The sequence below is a fragment of the Monodelphis domestica genome, chromosome 1 (assembly GCF_027887165.1).
Source record: "Monodelphis domestica isolate mMonDom1 chromosome 1, mMonDom1.pri, whole genome shotgun sequence".
In the NCBI taxonomy this organism is placed as follows: domain Eukaryota; kingdom Metazoa; phylum Chordata; class Mammalia; order Didelphimorphia; family Didelphidae; genus Monodelphis; species Monodelphis domestica.
Window position 1 is genome coordinate 10,980,032 of NC_077227.1, and position 18,204 is coordinate 10,998,235.

The following is an 18,204-nucleotide window of genomic DNA, read 5'->3' on the forward strand; positions in this document are numbered from 1 at the left end:
TACTGGAAATTTGTGGGTTTCACAAAACATCTCCTTTGGTGGTTTGCTATGGATCTTGTAGGTGCCAAAGTTCATAGTAAACAAAAAGAAATTTAAATACTATATGATTCACTGAGATAGTCTAGTCCAAGTGAGGCAGGCAGCAACACTGGTGATAAGAGATGCCAACAGAGGGGTTCCTTTCATGCTTGTTTTGTTTTCCCTGTTATTATCTACAGTCCAGACACTGACCCAGGACCTTTGTGAATGGCATGCCCACATGAGAGTAGGCTCTATGCTCAAGACAGAGTTACAGCAGTTCAAAAGACATGGGAGAGGCACAAATTTAGAGACGTCCCCATCCCCAGTGCCCATATGGCATGTGGTACTGCCTTTCAGGCTCACACTGGACTCACTATATGTTGACTCCAACATAGTGATACCATGTTCGTCTTCTCCAAGTACAAAGGACAGCAACCAAATAGCCTACGGTATACATTCTCTAAGAATATGTGCCTCCACTGAATTGCATACGGAGCTCTTCGGAGAACTATGTCCTCACTTCCCTTCCCCTGTTTTATGAGATGATTGTACCCATCATGCCTCATCTTCCTCCTCTGTAAAGCTTTCCCATCTAACTCTAGCCACTATCATCAGGCCGGCACACAGGGAGCATTGGCCCTCAGGCCTGTGGAACCAAATTCAATACTGTTTTCCCTTCGCCACATGACTTTCACCTGGTGACTACTGGGCCTCTCAACTTTTCTTTTGCCGGAGTCAGTGCCAAAGCCCAGGATTAGATTTCTGGCCATTTCCGGTGAAACGTTAAGAGCTGAGGCCATGTCACTGCATAAATCTTATCTTTATACTTTTTCTGGTTTGATATTTTCTCAGACTTATTCTAACAGGTCAGAGATCTGACTGCACAGACTGCCAAGTCTGAAATGACTGCTCTCTCTATAAATATTTTTTCTATCTGGTAAGACTGCAGATTTCATTTGGGGGTTTGTGAGATTTTGAGATTCACCACATCCAAAGCCTTGTTACAAATTTAATAAAGATTTGTAGATTGAATGATTGAAAAAAAAATAATAATATTTACATAGTACTTAAGGGATTTGTTTTTAAAGCACTTTACATATGATCTCATGTGAACCACTTAATTGTGTGAATTTGTCAGGAAGCTATTATTATTATCACCATTTTACAGATAAAGAAACTGAGATTTTCAGAATTCAAATGACCTATCCAGGATCAAATCTAGAAAATGTCTGAGACTGGATTTGAACTCAAGTCTTCAGGACTCTAGGGAGATCCAGTGCTCTGTCAGCTATGCCACCTAGTTGCATATATTCATGACCTACATGCAAGAAGCTTACAAATAATCCACAAATCTGCTTATCAGTGACGATTCATATTTTCCCACATATGGTCTTCCCCTGTTTGCACTGACTTAGCCCAGAGGCTCCTGTGAAGCCTGTCATAATTCTTCATTCTTAGAACTATTGATGCATATGTTAAATTTATGTTGAGAATAACACATGTTAATACTTCCCCCTGCCACCGCAACAAGGGGAGGAAGCAAAGGGTTCCATGAAATGGTGTGGTTTCATTTTTGTCTGTAAGCACACAATAAGCTGAATTCTATCCTGAGCTATTCCCCTGCTCATAAGTGGCAACTTCGTCACGTTTTCTGATTTCACTCATCACCATAACGCCAATAAGGATGGGGGTCAGTTCCTCCATGAATGTACACACTCCGAGGTCACTGAAAAACAATTTCAGATTCAGAATGCCAAATTAAACTAATACCAGTAGCTACTCTAAGAACTGTGTGATTTGTCGCATCCTTTGTGTCTTTCCTGCCATTAAGAATGAATGAAAAGAAGGCCACAAAGGGTAGAGAACTTCTATCTCTGTCTGGTTCATGGATTGTCAAGCCAATGCTTGGACAGGCCAGTCCTGGTACTTGAAGTCTTCCCAGCTGGGTATAAATTAGAAGAGCCCATAATCCATTGTGCTGAGAATCCAGGATCACCTCATAGTTCATTCAGGTATTAGAAGGTGGCAAGTCTTGGGAAAGAAATGAAAGGGAAGAGTTTCAAAGAGAAAAAGGAGATTTGGGCAAGTGAAGGAAGCTGTTTACACAGAAGTTGCATCCATCAAGAATAGAGTATATCCAGGCCTAGAGATGGGAGGTCCTGGGTTCAAATCTAGCCTCAGATACTTCCCAGCAGTGTGACCCTGGGCAAGTCACTTAACCCCCATTGTCTAGCCTTTACCACTCTTCTGCCTTGGAACCAATACACAGTATTGATTCCAAAACAGAAGGTAAGGGTTTAAAAAAACAACAACAACAAAGAATTGAGTATATATATATTGGTATTGTATTCACATTTCTTTAACCCAAAAAGGGCAAGAGAAGGAAAAAACAGCTTACATATAACCTCTAAGGTAGATACCACAGAAAGTGGCTATGACGTTTTTTAAAAATACTAGAAAAGATGCTCAGAGATTTCCAGGAGATGAATCCAAACATGGAACTGATGGCCTCAGATGCCACTAGACAAGCATATAGAATATGGGTAAAATTTAGATAGTGACTTTAAATGATGCTGACAACAACACTTGCCTTCCTGCTTGGGACAGAGAGGGGAGAAGCCCAAAACACCCAATGACTAGTGTGTTCTCAGGCATGACCCACATATGCACTTGCTTTGCTGTATACGTTCATCTCTCAGGAGAGACAGCTTCTGCTTAGGGAAGGGCTGGGCTGATAGTTGGGGAGTGGGTTATGCTAAATACAAAAAGAGCCATTTCTGTAAATGACCAAAAAAATACAAAAGGACACAAGCAAATGGGGAATTTGTTATGACTGCTTTGTGCAATTGAAAGAGTGTGTATGTGAGTGTGTGTGTGTGTGTGTGTGTGTGTGTGTGAATCCTCCAATGGCCTCATGAAATGCTGTGAAGTCTTTTTTGTTTATAGCCTAAAAAAAAGCTTCAAAGAGCCTAAGCCCCAAGTGGGGAAGGAGTCCAGGATCTTTGAAGGGCTATGCTAAGAGGGGAGGAGAGTATGGATTCCCTTGTGAACAGTGGGAGCTCATGGCCAATGGAGGGTATTGCTCATGTAGACTGATCCGGAGTTCGACCAGCTGGAGCCTTGCATTGCTCAGTGTCCAACTTATGGAATAATCTGCTTGAATAGGACTTTCCTGACTGCGCCTCCCCTGCATTGCTCCTGGAACCTTATAAATTGTCCATGCCCTATTGCCCTCTTCGCCCTGCCTCATCACTGTCTGACAAACCAACACAGATCACCTTCTTGGGTTTCCTGCCCTTTTATGTCCTTTTTAATTTATTATTCTGTACATTAATGATTTTCTAAAATCTAGATTTAAAAATAAGCTATTTTAAACTGAATTCTACTTGTCTATTTCAGATGGTGTGGATCCAAGGAAAACTAGTGATTAGGCAGGCCATTAAAGAGTGTACCATAAGACAAGGCCAATCTCTGCCCAGTGGGAAAAAAACAAAGATTTCTTCTCTAGCCTAAGATCTCTGATCTTTGTTGACTTTCATGAATAATTGGCATTACTAAGGTCCCCGAAATATCATAGGGAAAAGAAGAGTAGAGAATCATGGGATGGTTTTCTTGACTTTGGAGAAACAATGAATTGGTATTGAGGTCTCTAACACCATCTAGGGGTTACATAGAATAGATACAATTGGATATAGCATAATATAATACTATATCATATGATAGTGTATGGTTATAATATGGTATGTTATGGTATCATATCATACAATAAAATTAATATAATGATACATATAAGATATAATACATATGCATCTTCGAAACCAAACTACCTACATTTCAGAGTTTCTTATCCAAGCTTCTTTCTTCTTCCTGGATTATTAAAATTTTAAAATGTCTCTAAAATTTTTAACTTTTAAATAATGTTAAGTGGTCATCCCCAAAAAGAATGCAAATTTTGGCCTCATAAGTATTGTGGAGATTTGGTGGGATAGGGCCTATGACTAGGCTAGAGCTTTAGAAAGGGGCAACTTATTTGAAAAGTAGTAAATAGATAGAGCGGCATCATTAAGTAGATAAATTATGTGAGCAAGTAGGAACAAGAGGAAAGAACATTTGAGTATAGAAAAGAATGGAGAGACACAGAGATAGAAACAGAGGAGAGAGAGAGAGACAGGGACAGAGGAGAGAGAGACAGAGAGACAGAGAGAGGCACTGAAAGTTATTGACTTGTAATCACTAGAAAGAGAAAACACCTGAAAATACAAGTGGGGAATAAATCGCAGTCCTAGAATGTTGGTTGTTGTTTGTCCTTCATTTTTAAGAAGACCAATGACTTCATGGGGTGATGTTTTAATTCACTCATTAAATAGATTGAAATGAGGTAGAGTTGGACAAAGTCATCATTCTCTCTCTCATTGTCATCAAAGTCCAGTGGCAAGACAAGAGTCAAGATGACTGGTGATGACTGAGGATGGAGTGGATGGCCTTGGTGTCCTCCATGTATTACTAAACCATAAGTACTCTCCACCTCCTACTGTGGCCACATTCGTGGCCATTGAAATATTGTTCTACTAGAGAAAGTCTTTAGATGCTTGGGCAAGACATCTACGAACTCACCAATGGGTCTGAGGCTTGTTGGTTATCTTCAGCTTGGTTTAGCCCAGCTGCTGAGATGGTTTTCCCAGAGTGTACTACAACTTCTTGGAGTCACAGGTGAAAGTTGGGTGGACAGGTAGACACCAAAGTTAGAAGAGTAGCCCTGAAAATCCTTCACATCAGAGTTATTGTTCCTCCCTGGACACCGCATACAAGCTCCCAAATACTCCTAAAACACACTCTCAAACCTCCCCAAAACACCATAACAACAAAATATTAGTACAATTTCTCTGAAAAGGGAGACAAATTACCTGGATATCAACTGGTGCTCTCTCTGACAATAATAGAGCCACTAATTATCTCCTGTCTGATTTTAATAATAATTTCATCTCTCAAAGCTTTTGGAATAACCAATGAGGGCTTTTGGGTATTCTGGGTTTGATTCTTACCCATAAGGAGGATCTGGTTGTTGGATTAAAGATTAGTGGGGAAGTGAGCATTTGGGGTTAAAGATGGTGATAGAAAAAGCCAAGAATGCAGGGCAAAGTCTGAGAGAAATCCTCTCTCTTGTGTGGGCATTTCAAAGTGTTCAGAGAAAGGATAATAGGCATAAAATTATATAAAGGAGAGATCAGAGAGGTTTCAAGAAAGACATTCTGAATACATAAAGGGAAGCAATTATGATGAGAAAGAAAAGGAAGAGTTGTCTTCAGAGACCAAAGAAACAGAAGAGGGAACTCACTGGCCAGTTTAGATTTTATTCTAGTATTTTTTAACATTTAACAAAATCTCTCTTGAGTTCCAGATTATTTCCCTCTCTCCAGCCCCTTCCCCACCCATCCAGAAAGCAAGTAAAAGAATGCTCATTCTACACATGAACTCATGCAAAACATTATTTCTATATTATTTGTGTGGCATGAAAAAAAGAAAGCAAAAGTGAAAAATAATGTGCATCAGTTCTCTCTCTGAAGACAGATGGGAGTTTTCATGATGAGACTCACCTTGGATTTTATTTATTTATTTATTCATTCATTTATTCATTCATTTGTCTATTTGTTTGTTTGTAAGCCCTCACCTTCCATCTTGGAATCAATACTGTGTATTGGTTCCAAGGCAGAAGAGTGGTAAAGGCTGGCAATGAGGGTCAAGTGACTTGCCCAGGGCCACACAGCTGGGAAGTGTCTGAGGCCAGATTGGAACCCAGGACCTCCTATCTCTAGGCCTGGCTCTCAATCCACTGAGCTACCCAACTGCCCCCTCACCTTGAATTTTAAAAGGTGATGTGCGACAGCAGGTTAAAGCAAAAGTGAATCATGAAGGATGAAAATGTAGCGATGTAAAGAGATGTTAGCAGTTCTGAGAATACAAATTGTAGTTATCATCAAATTAGAGCATCACTTTGGCCAGATTTTTTCCACATTGGGCCAGAGACAGATTGAATGCCATGCTTCTATGCTCTCTTAAAGTCAGAAACAGTTTACTCTATTTATAAGGCAATCTGGACATCATTCATTGCTTCTTACCTGAAAGCCCAATACTTGTCTGAATCTGTTGGTAAGAATGAGTGTCTCCTGGACCATGTGTTTCCTCGGCTGTTCCCCATCCACACATCACATCCTGCATCTGCTAGAAGGAAGCCTAAACTGTTGTTTGGTAGATTTGAAATCCAGCTGCTGGCTGTTGTAAGCAAGCCGTGTTGTAAGAATACGACAGGCTTCGGATCTGAAAGAAAACATGGAGCCAACGTCAAAACTCGTCAACACTATTGGACCAGAAACCAGAACTGAATAAAATCTAAGGAACTAAACATTGGGGTTTGGCCCCAAAAAGGTGAAGGCGCTGGGTAAAAATCCAAGTTCTCAAACATTTTAGAGCTACTTAATATAGGACATTAAAAGGGAGCTAAGAGTAACTCCAGTAGGGCAAGCAAACAATGACCCTGTCTCATTAAGATGAAAAAGAAACTAGGAGACATTCTAATTAAGACACAATCTGCGGTAAGGCCCCAGTCTCATGGTACCAACCTTGCAAGCCTAAAGTTCTGGGATTTTGTGACTTAGTTCAGCAGTTTCTGGTTTGCAAATTGTTATGTTGCAAAACTCAATTTTTGAAACTAGGGAAATGTTCTCGATGATCTTGCCTGCTCTCGAAAGCCCACTGAATGTCCAACCCAGTGGAAGGCCAGAGTTGCAGGCCCAGAAAGCCAGAAAGCTCTAGCAAATCACTGCAGTATGGATGAGGAATAGCACAATCAGCTGGAATCCGTCTGTGTGGGTCGTCATCAGAGTGTGTAATATTTTGTAATTTAATTTGAATAATGTTTATAGATGACTGTACAATTTACAAAGGACTTTCTCTGTATAAACACAGTAATATTTTGAATGCTACACTGGAACCACCCCTTTCCTGAGTTGAGCCAATGTTCTCTGCCCTCGGCCTTTCCACAAGCAGGAGCCATCTTTGAGTGTGTGACCTCTCTCGTACCCTTCTGTAATTCCCACAGAGGCACTGCCATGAAGTCGGGAAGGACTTGTCTGATGGCTAGGAATTTAACTAGCCACGAGTTTTAATTTTATTACTAAATTAAATTTTAATACTTAATTAATTGATTGATTAATAATTAATGAAAATTAAATAAATAAAATTAATTAATTAATTAAATTTAATTTAACTCCACGGGTCAAAGCCAAAGTCCTAAGAACCTAAGGAATTCTAAGGAGATCACTCAATCATCAGGGCCCTGGCTTACCACCACCACCATCATCCTCTATGGTCCCATCTCTGTGGATGCTGAAAAGTGGATAACTCTACTATCAATATGGGTGAAGCAGTCATTTCCTGGGGAAGCTAGAAATGCAAAAGTCTTTGACTAATGGTCAGTGAATCTTCACAAACTGTTTTCATTAGCTTCACTCTTATTGACCCACTGTTGCTTCTCTGTCTTTTCTAATATCTTGGGCTCTCTTTTCCCCTGGGGACTAAAGCCCTTATTCCTCCTATATTTCCTCATCCCTTTCCTGCAGCTTTAAGGTTCCTCTTTACTAGACCCCCCCAGAAAAACTTGGCCCACTTCCCCTACCATACATTGTCTCCTGCACCCTCTACGTCAGGTTGATGATATATTTCAAATACTCATTCACAGCTTAATTCCTGTGTGTTGCATGAAGGCAGTCAAGATTTCTTATCATCTGAGCAGATTTGCATCCAGTGAGGCAGCCAAAGAAAGAATTCTGGGAAAGAGGTCAGGGAAGAAGCTATCATCCTGATAGCCAAACAGACTCAATGCGAGTTCCCAGCTGCATCTCCATCACCGATGAGGCTATAGCTAGGAATAGGATCAAGAAGAGGGATAGGAGGAGACTTCACCTGTCACTGTCCTACCCAATGTCATGGCAATGAAAGCGATAATTACCAAGGCAAATTAGACAAAGGGGAAAAGGCATCCCAAAGAGCTGCACTTATAAAGCAAGTAACCTAGAGGCTAGAAAAAGAATTAGTGGGAAAGTTCAGCACTTCCCCCAGCATGTCCACTACCCCATCAAGCCTTTCTGGGCATAAGAAGCCAGTGCAAAGTGACTCTTCCTTTTCTATTTAGATATGTAGAAGACTAATGAGGTTCCATGTTTATTTTACCTCAAAATCCTTGTCCTAACCTGATTTTTTTTTTCTTTTTGAAAAGCAAGTAGTTCAAGTCTGAGACAGTCTCTCATTTATTTTGAATTAAATCCTACCTGAATTGTTTGTATGATTTTTTCCATAAGGAATCCTATAAATCAGGAGGATATAACCATCTTCAGTCATAACCTCATAGTCTTCACTGGGATATCCCCAATATGTTATTATTTCACTCTGAGGGAGAAAAAGGAATTTTTAAATGAATTTCTTATTTTTATCTTGAACTTAACTAACATCAAGTGGAATAGACCTTTGCCTATACACAGAAAATGTACACAGTTTCATGTGCAATACTTTTGCCTGTGGTGCTTGTTGTTATTGCAAATTCTTCTGATTCTTCTCACTTCACTCCATATTGGTTCACCCCAATCTTCCCAGGATTCCCTGAACCCATCTATTTCATCATTTCTTTTAGAACAATAACATTACATTACATTCACATACCATAATGTATTTAACCATTCCCCACTCCCCAACAGATGGAGGGCAGCCCTTTAGGTTTTGATTCTTTGATACTATTAAGAGCTGTTAGAAATAATTTGTGCAGGTGGGTCCTTTCCCCCTTTCTTTTATTTAAGGTTTAGACTTATACTGGGCTCACTGTCTTATTTGCAAAGTTGTCACTATATCTTTTGGACACATATATTAGAGAATGAAGCTTTTCTTATAAATTTGAACCAATTCTTTTGATGCAAAGATTTTTTTCTTCAGTTACCTTCTAATTTTTACTTTTTTAATTATTTGGTTTATGACAAAATTTTTACATTTCACATAATCAAAATTGTTCATTTTATTTTTACTCATCTCTTTTTGGTCATGGGCTCTTCCCTTTTCCATAAATAAAAAGGTAGGTTTTTTTCCTCCCCCCCCCCAATTTGATCAGTATCACCTTTTATATCCAATTCATATACCTACTTGGAGCTTTCCTTGGCATATAGTGTCAGATACTGGTCTAAACCTAAATTCTACCTGTTTGCTTTCCAGTTTCTATCAGATGATTACTCCTTCCTTCAGTGATTAAGGTTTGGGGGTACAGCATACACTAGGGTACCAAATTCATTTTGTTTCTGCATAATGTGAACATCATCTGTTCCACTGATTGACTTATCTTTTTTAAGTATCATCATTTTTTTATGATTTCTGTTTTGTATATACTTTGAAATCTGACACTGCTAGCTCCTTTTCTTTCTTTCTTTTTATTTTTTATCTTGAAATTCTTGACCTTTTGTTCCACAGGGAGAGTTTTGTTATTATTTTTCTAGCTTTATAAAATAATCCTAAGATTTTCGTATTGGCATGACATTGAATAAATTATTTTAGGTAACATCGTAATTTTGTCACAGTACAACTTATCCATGAACTATTAATATTTTCCAGTTACTTGAATCTCATTATTTCTATTTCTTTTAGTTGTATTCTTAGGGTTTCAATATGTCTTAATAGAAAGACTTCCAAGTATTTTATACATTCTGCAGTTATTCTAAGTAGAATTTCTCTTTCTATCTCTTAGGTTTTGTTGGGAATGCATAGAAATGGTTATTTATAAAGATTGATTTTATATCTGCAACTTTATTACTTTTATTGAACTTTTGTAGATATTAGTGTTTTTGTACTAAATCAATCATATCTGCAAAAAGAAGAAATTTTGTATTGTTTATGCCTAATGCTCAATTTCTTTTTTAATATCGTTGCTACTGATGGCATTTCCAGAGCTGTCAATATTAAATAGTAGTTATGATAAGTATACTCTTTCAAAATCCCCCTATCTTATTGTAAAGACATTTAATCCTTTTTTTTTTCCCAGCACATGTTTTCTCTAGGCTTTAAATAGTTACTACTGACCATGTGAAAGAAAAGTTCATTTGTTCCTAGGCTTTCTGGGCTTCTTAATAGAATTAGGAGATGGATTTTATTGAAAGCCTTTTTAATCTGTTTATAGAATTTTGAGGTTTAAATTGATTAATATGGTCTATATTCTTTACCAGATATTATATTAAATCCCTGCATACATGGTATAATTCCAGACTAGTCATAATATTTATTAAGCTTAATATATTGCTCTGGACTATTTATTAATATTTGATTTACTATTTTGGGGTTAATGTTCCTTAGAAATATTGATCTATAATTCTCTGCCTTTTCTCTCCCTTGTTTAGATATAAAGATCATATTTTTAGCATAGGAAGTGTTAGGAAGAGCCATTTTTGTGCATGGTGTATAAAATTAAAAACTAGAATTGGTTTTTCCTTTGAATGGCTAATATAATTCATTCTTCAATACATCTTTTTCTGTTCCTTCTCATCTCCATCCCATTCCCAGAAGCTAATTTATGACTTAACTTATTTTTATTGTTCTGTTATATAAATAACCTATTTCTTTTGTTTTTCTGAGTTTTTGTGTTTTTGTAAATTTTTATTTAGTCAGTCAGTAAGCATTTAGCCAAGTCCTGTGCTAAAGCAAGGATACATAGAAAGACAAAAAACAGTCTCTGCCCTTGAGGAGTTCATTATTTATTGAGGGAGACAATAAGCAACCAAATAAGCACAAATAGCCTATATAGAGAATAAATAAGAAAAAAATAATGGGAGCAGGGGAGGAGGGTTTTACAATTCTGAGGGATTGGGAAAGGTTTCTTACAGAAGATGGAGTTTTACTTTGGACTTACAGGAAATCAGTGAAACCAAGTAGTAGAGATGAAGGGGAAAAGCATTTCAAGTATAGGGAATAATGGCCAGAGAAAATGACCACAGTCAAGAGATGGAGTGTCTTGTTGATGGAACAGGAAGGAGACCTGATTCACTCACTCAAAAGAGTAGGGGACAGGGGAAGGAATGTCCCATGTAAGAAGACAACTATTTCATTTATTCGTGTTTTTTTTTAACCCTTACTCTGCCTTAGAGTTGATACTAGGTATTGGTTCCAAGGCAGAAGAGTGGTAAAGGCAATTGGGGTTAAGTGACTTGCTCAGCGTCACATGGTTAGAAAGTGTCTAAGGTCAGATTTGAACCCAGGATCTGTTTCCAAGTCTGACTCTATCCACAGAGCTATCCAACTGCCTTAGCATATAATTTCTGATAGTTTCCTTTATGACTTTATTTGTTGTGAACTCTTTTTCATTTTTGTTTTTTTTTTTAAAGTTTGGTTTTCCTCTCTTTTCAAGAAATCACACTAGCCAACTATGTTACTCGTATCTTCAAAGAAACAGGTCTTAGTTGCATGTATTTATATAAATTTGGCATTTGTTTTATATTTTCCATTTAAAAAAAGTATTTATTAATACTTTGTTTCTTATTACCACCATAGTTATCCTAAGTATCCCTCACCCTTTTCCTCCTACAGAGTCATCCTATATGACAAATAATATTTTCTAGAGAGGAACAAAAGGTTAATACAACAGATTGATACATTGAAAAAGTTCAAAAAACTATACAGAGTAACCCCTCCCACCTCCACAAAGAGTGTAGGTGGAGATATCTCCCCATCCCTCTTCATTCCAATGTTGCTTGTTCTTGATATTTTGTTACATTTACTTTTGATATCTTGATGTGTCACTGTTCTTTTGATTTGTATTGTTGCAGTCAATTGTATATTGTAGCTATGGAGGTTGTTTTCTTAGTTCTGCTTACTTCATTCTGCATCAGTTCATATATATCTTTCCATGTATCTGTGTTATATCAAACCAATCATTTCTTATAGCACAGTAATATTTTATGATATTCATGCAACATAATTTGCTTTGTTGTTCTCCAATTGATGGCCAATTCTTAGCTAATCAATCAATAATATAGGCTATCTTTTTTGCTGAGTTGAACACAGGCCATCTGGATGTTCACCTCCATCTCTAGTTTTCTACAATAGATGGGGATAAGATTTTGTTGAATAATCACATGGCCCCATCTCCACTAAGAATAGGCCATTTTGTACTCTGTTTTCTAGTCTACCCTAGTTTCTCTCTAGGGAAGCTAGATAGTAAACAGAGTGCTAGGCCTAGAGTGAGGAAGATTCCTCTTGCATAAATCAAATCTGTCTTCAAATACTTATTAGCTTGTATAACCCTGGGCAAGTCTTTTAACCCTGAGTTCCTCATCTGTAAAATGAGAGAAGGAAATGTTAAACTACTCCAATATCTTTGCCAAGAAAACCCCAAATGGGGTCACAAAGAGTTGGACATGAATGTACATGGGAACCTAAGCTTATCTCCACTGTATTCTTTGAAGGATTCTAGAAGTCCTTTTGTATAGTCCTTGACTGGATAAAGGATTTGGGAGCTGATTCTCTTTTGTTTATTATTGCTGTTTCTCATGCCTTTTGAGAACCTTAATGAAGTGTTAGGGATAGAAGGAACAGAAGTCTTCTAGGATCTAATATGGCATCATCTTCCCTAATTCCCAAAGAAGGAAATTTGTAAAAGCTAAATCCTGTCAGCCTGCCTTTTCATACTCTGAATCCTAGCTTCTCTTTCCCATTGCTTTCTGAGAAGATAACCTTTACATTCAATCTGTTTTTAGGTACTTATTTCATTTCTCTCATCTACTTTCTACCACAAAGCAACCCATTCAGAAACTCCTTCTCCTAGACACTTACCTCTTCTTTTTTCTCAGCAGATTATATAGTTATGGTAAGAAATGAGGGATCAAAGTGAAATCCAATGAGTACTTGCTCTCTAGGAGCTCACCCTGAAATTTGGGGCATCACATAGAGGAGGGTTTATTGTTATAGAAGAGATGCGACCTGTACCAGTGGAGAAAAACCTTGCATCACTGAACCTCCAACTCGTGGAAGTCTAACAGCAGTGTGTGTGGCCCATTTGTGTAATTTTCTGGACATTCAGCTTCATGTCTCATCTATGGTTCCATCCTCAGCCCTGCTGCAGATTCTCTAAAAGACAACTTACGATGTTCATCTTTGCTTCCAGGTTCACATCTCTACGGGATCGAGGAGAGCAATGTTTTATCCCAAGAAGGAAGGTCAAAGATACCACCACCAAAAGGCACTGCATTTGGGATCTGCCAACAAGGAAAAGCTTGCCAGTACTGTGGATATTGACTTGAGTCATTCAACAGAGCTAAAGAAGTCATTTGGACAAAATCAAATTTTCCAAAGATCTTTTTGTGTTTATTGAGAAGTGCCATAGTGCCTAGAACTCCTGGGCCTAGAGTCAGGAAGACCCAGATTCCAATTTGGCCTCAGATACTTACTAGCAATCTGATCCTGGACAAGTCATTTAAGATATTTGCCTCAGCTTCCTCATCTATAAAATGGAGATAATAACAGCACCTTCTCTCAGGGCTATTGTGAGGATTAAATGGGATAATGCTCATAAAACAATTTTGTGGGTACATGAAAAATATTATTACTATTAAATATAGTAAAAGCTCATTAATTCAGACTCCACTAAATGGGAGCTTCAGATCATTCTATTTCAGCAAGACTAAATAAATAGTAGAGTGTTTTTTTTTTTAATCTTTAGGTAATCATTCCTTTCTTTTGCAGGCAAGGAAGTAGAAGGAAGGAATAATAATCCATTTATATAGTACTTCAAGGTTTCAGATTTTCTCACTTTAGGACATTGGTAGGTCCATTGTTATCACAATTTTACAGACAATAAACCTGAGGCTCTGCAAGATCACTAGATCAATTACATGTATAACCCAGTGGAACTGCTTGTTGGCTTTGGGAGAGGAGAGGAAAGGGTAGGGGTGGGGGGGATCATGAATCATGTAACCATGGAAAAATATTCTAAATAAAAATAAAAGAATTACTAAATCATTCAGGGACCAAATATCTATTTATTGTAATTATTTTACTCCTAATTAAGTAATCCCTTGGGGTCCCTTTATCTTTTTTTTTTTTTAGTGAACATGAATAGCTTTACAACTCTTAATGTTCTAAAAAAAATTCACAGCTGCTCTAGCAATTTAACATTAGACCTATTTCTCCATTTTCCTATCAGCATTTAATTTGATCACTTTAGCCCATTTGGTTCTCAGTTAACATATATCACCAGGACCATATTTTGCTAGATTGGTCGTTAGGCAGCAGTCTGCTACCAGGACCATACTCTTTCTAAAACAAAATCTTTCCAGCTTGGTCATATCAAGTGGAACTTTTGTTTCAGTGCCAAAGTCTTCAGGAATGCAGGAATGATGGCCTCTATAGTACATAATGTTACCTCCATCATAAGATATAGTCATCATAAGTCAAGATATTTAGACTCCAAAACCAGGGTTCTTTATACTGCTTAGTAGCTTAGAAGTCATTCTTATATATTTATTAAAGCAGATTCCCTAAGGCCATTCACTATTCACCATTCACTAGGTGATGTTTTGTTAGCCTGGGTCATGTTCACATGCATACTTAATGGTGATGTAATAACATTTATTCAAAAATCTTCTCTAATTCAAACTCTCTACTTCCTCCAAATGGCCCCCTACTCAGATGAGTCCAACTCAGAAAAGTTTTCCTCTTTGAAAATTTTGCAAAATATAATCTTCTGTACAGAAGTGAAACATATGACTGAGCTCCTGTTTTTCCACTGTACAGGCACAGTGAGAGGTTCTACAAATACAGAAATCAGACTTCCAAAACCAAAATATGTTCTGATACAATGTTTTGATCTGTGAATACACTGACATAAGTAGTCTTATAGAAATGCAAATAAAAATTTCACAAAGGAAATAAAAATCCAGCAGAATGTGACATTGATACGGTTCTGAGAATTCAAGTGCCTAGGACCATGTTGGTGAACCTATGGCATGCATACCAGAGAGAGGTGCTCCCCTCTCCCTCTCCACACATGCCTGAGAACATTTCTCCCATCACCTGCCCCTCTGCCCAGCAATCCAATGAATAGACAAATAAAACCAAGAATTCCCTTCACACCCTGTCTAGGGTAGGGACTCACATATGGCACTGCAGTTTGGGCACTTGGTCTCTAAAAGTTTTGCAATCACTGGCCTAGGATAATACCAATGCCACAGACAAAGCTTCATAAAACTAGAGAGGTCAAACTCTTGCTATCCTCCTTTGTATATACTGAAGAAGCCAATGGCAGGGAGCTTGGTTTGCCACTGTGCCCAGAATTCAAACCAACACCTGCCCCTTCTCCTGAGGGCAACAAGGGTGCCAGAACCCACATGCCAGCCTTTCCTGGACTTTTCAGTCCTATTAGATATGTAGGGGAATTTCTTCACTGCTAAAAACTCCAGCACTTTCACACTAAAGCAAGGAAGAGAAGATATTTATGGAAGTCTATGGCTATTGGGAACCAATGTCTGACGATTTTCCTCTGCTGGTTCCTGTATCTTAATTAGATTCTTACTTTTATTTGTTAAATAATAATAATTGGTCTAAAGTTACAAAACAATACTTAACAAAGTTAATTGGAAACTAATCACATAACAACTCAGTTGGTGAATTTGTGGCACTGGTGCACACCCAGGACTCAGAGAGCTGCTCCCTTCCCCCTCTTCCCCCATTCCCAGAGGTTTTTGATTTTGTATGCCCCTCCCCTCTGTCAGGCTGCCCAAAGCAAGCACTTTCTCCCTCAAACCTCTCTAGTAATCCAGGGGCTCATGGACAGCTTGACTTTGCCCTCTGTGCACTGGAACTGGGAAAAAGTTTGCCAACTCTGACTTAACAGAACACCTCAGAGCAGAGATCATCCAGTCCAATTCCTTCATTTTACAGATGAGAAAACTGAGGCATAGAAATGTTAAATGACTAATCCCAGGTCACATGGGTATGAGGTAATGAACCTGGGATTTAAACTCAGGCCATCTGACTCTAAGGCAATCACCCCTCCCACCTCCCTCCAGGGCCTTTCTCTTCTCCAGGTCACTGATGAGGGACATGCAGTTGACAAAGCTGGCATGGCAACTGCTTCCAAAGAGATTGACAGAAATGTATGGGGAGGGAACAATAGCAATAAATGAGGAAAAAATACATACTACAAAGACATCCTGTGAAGATCACTTGACATTAGCATTCTGGTCAATTCTCGAAGATAAATTAAAGAGGAATTCCTGATCTCCAGCCACTGGGGTCCTGGCCCTTCTACCATAGTCACAGTAGAGTAGTTGCTGGAACCAAAGGTGTCCAGAGCATACAGCAAAGCCGGTGAGTGAGAAGCCCTGATGACCTTAAGCAGATGGCTTCTCAGGCAAGAGGCAATGCTCATCAACATGCCTGTCATCATTGGGTTTCCATTTCGTAAGGGCCGTTTGGACCTTGAGTTTGGCTGGCAAACTCTTTAAGGACCAAGTGTCAGGATCATGCCTCAATGCAGCATCAGCTCTTTATAGTGTAGGACTTTAATGGAAGTTTTAACAGGAATAATAATCTTCATAGGTGGGGCAACTAGATGGCTCAGTGGATAGAGAGCCAGATCTAGAAATGAGAGGTTCTGAGTTCAAATATGGCCACAGATAGTTTCTAGCCGTGTGACTCAGCACATGTTACTTAACCTCAATTGCCTTCTGCCTTGGAACTAATTCTTTGATTCTAAGACAGAAGGCAAAGTTTTAAATAATAATCTTCATTGGTAGATGGATATAGAAAACTGATGTATCCTAAGGATTACGGTATTCTACCTACCATAATATAACTGTATTATGATAAAAACAAGTTAACTACTTAATTAAAAATACATACCTCCCAGTCTTCTCTTTCTGGATGGTCAGCAGCTATATTCAAGTCTTTTTATTTCTTTTGGATCCTAAATATTGCACAGGACCTTGTAATATAAGTTATTCAGGTTATATACTCATGGAGTATTTATTTGCTGCTTAAAAGGACATGCTTACAAATCAAACATTGCATAAATCATTCTCACAAAATTTCCTCTTTAAAAATCCCAAGTTGTGATAAGGGGAGAGAAAGTCTGAAAAGTCGGGTGGTAACTCTGAATTCAGTCCTTATGATCAGAAAGAGCTTCCTACTTTGTTGTCTCCATGATTCTTATTCTATTGATCAGCCCCAGCCCTTTTCCCCTCTTCAGTGAACCCAAACAATGACAGTTCAGTGGGGTGTCATCAGTCTTTTTGCTTGTGTTTCAGGAACTTTCTTCCTACAGTGGGTCCTCTTAGACTCCATTAGCCTTTTACCAAACTAATCATTTGCAAATTGATAATACAAGACAGATATTGAAGAAGCTGACTTTCCCCCAATGAAGGAGAAATTAGGATGTGAATGAGAACTCCTTCTATACTTTCAACTGTATGAGGTTGAAGATTTCTGAATGAATAGTAACCATCTGCTGCTGCCTTTGGATAAAAGAAAAAAGAATTTAGAGCAATCAGATAATTGAGGAAGAATATGGGGGGAGGGAGACACCCAAAAACCTATCAAATAATTCAGAAGCTTCCAATTTTGCTGAGGATAAGCCCAGGAATGCAGAATGAGCTGTTCAGTTTAATCTAGATTACACAGGGGGATGATGTTGGAGGGAAAGTAGAGTTGGAGAACCTTTCCCTTTGTTTTCTCTACCTACAGTAATGATTTTTGAATTAGGAAGGATAGAATAAAAATAGCTTACAGCAGTTGATGCTCAAGACAAAAAGGAAGACTATAAGAACTCATCTCTCTGGCCTTGAGGAATTCAAGACACCAGGCCCAGATGAACTCTTTCCACAGAGATCTGGTAAGAACTGGTGACTGATTGTTGAGCCATTATCAATGATCTCTGAAAGACTATGACAAATGAGAGTGATACCCTAGAACTGAAAAGGGACAAATATCTCAGTTTTCAAAAAAGGGAAGATAATAGAGGCTGCTGATTATGGGTGAAGGGGCTTGACACTGAGTCCTGGAAGAAATTCTGGAATGTCTTGGTACAGAAAAGACCAACTTAATGAATATGGAGGCAGTGTTCAGAATCATTGCAGCTTTATCAAGAACAATTCATTTCAGATTCAC

General features: G+C 38.3%; 1 protein-coding gene across 8 annotated transcripts in view; it reads right to left on the reverse strand.

The window, feature by feature from the left end:
* Window positions 1-18,204, reverse strand: part of LOC100021678 (gastric triacylglycerol lipase-like) — a 33,757-nt gene that overhangs the window by 12,769 nt on the left and 2,784 nt on the right. For 4 of the 8 annotated variants that reach the window (XM_001373718.5, XM_007478308.3, XM_016428712.2 and 1 more), the window contains exons 2-5: window positions 16,942-17,023; window positions 13,184-13,295; window positions 8,346-8,463; window positions 6,138-6,336 (exon numbers count right to left, since the gene is read on the reverse strand). In XM_001373718.5, the coding sequence (XP_001373755.4) occupies window positions 6,138-6,336; window positions 8,346-8,463; window positions 13,184-13,288 (422 nt within the window). In that variant the 5' untranslated portion in view covers window positions 13,289-13,295; window positions 16,942-17,023. The remainder of the gene's footprint in view (window positions 1-6,137; window positions 6,337-8,345; window positions 8,464-13,183; window positions 13,296-16,941; window positions 17,024-18,204) is intronic. The other 4 variants (XM_056819072.1, XM_056819070.1, XM_007478312.3 and 1 more) reach the window with 2 other exon arrangements.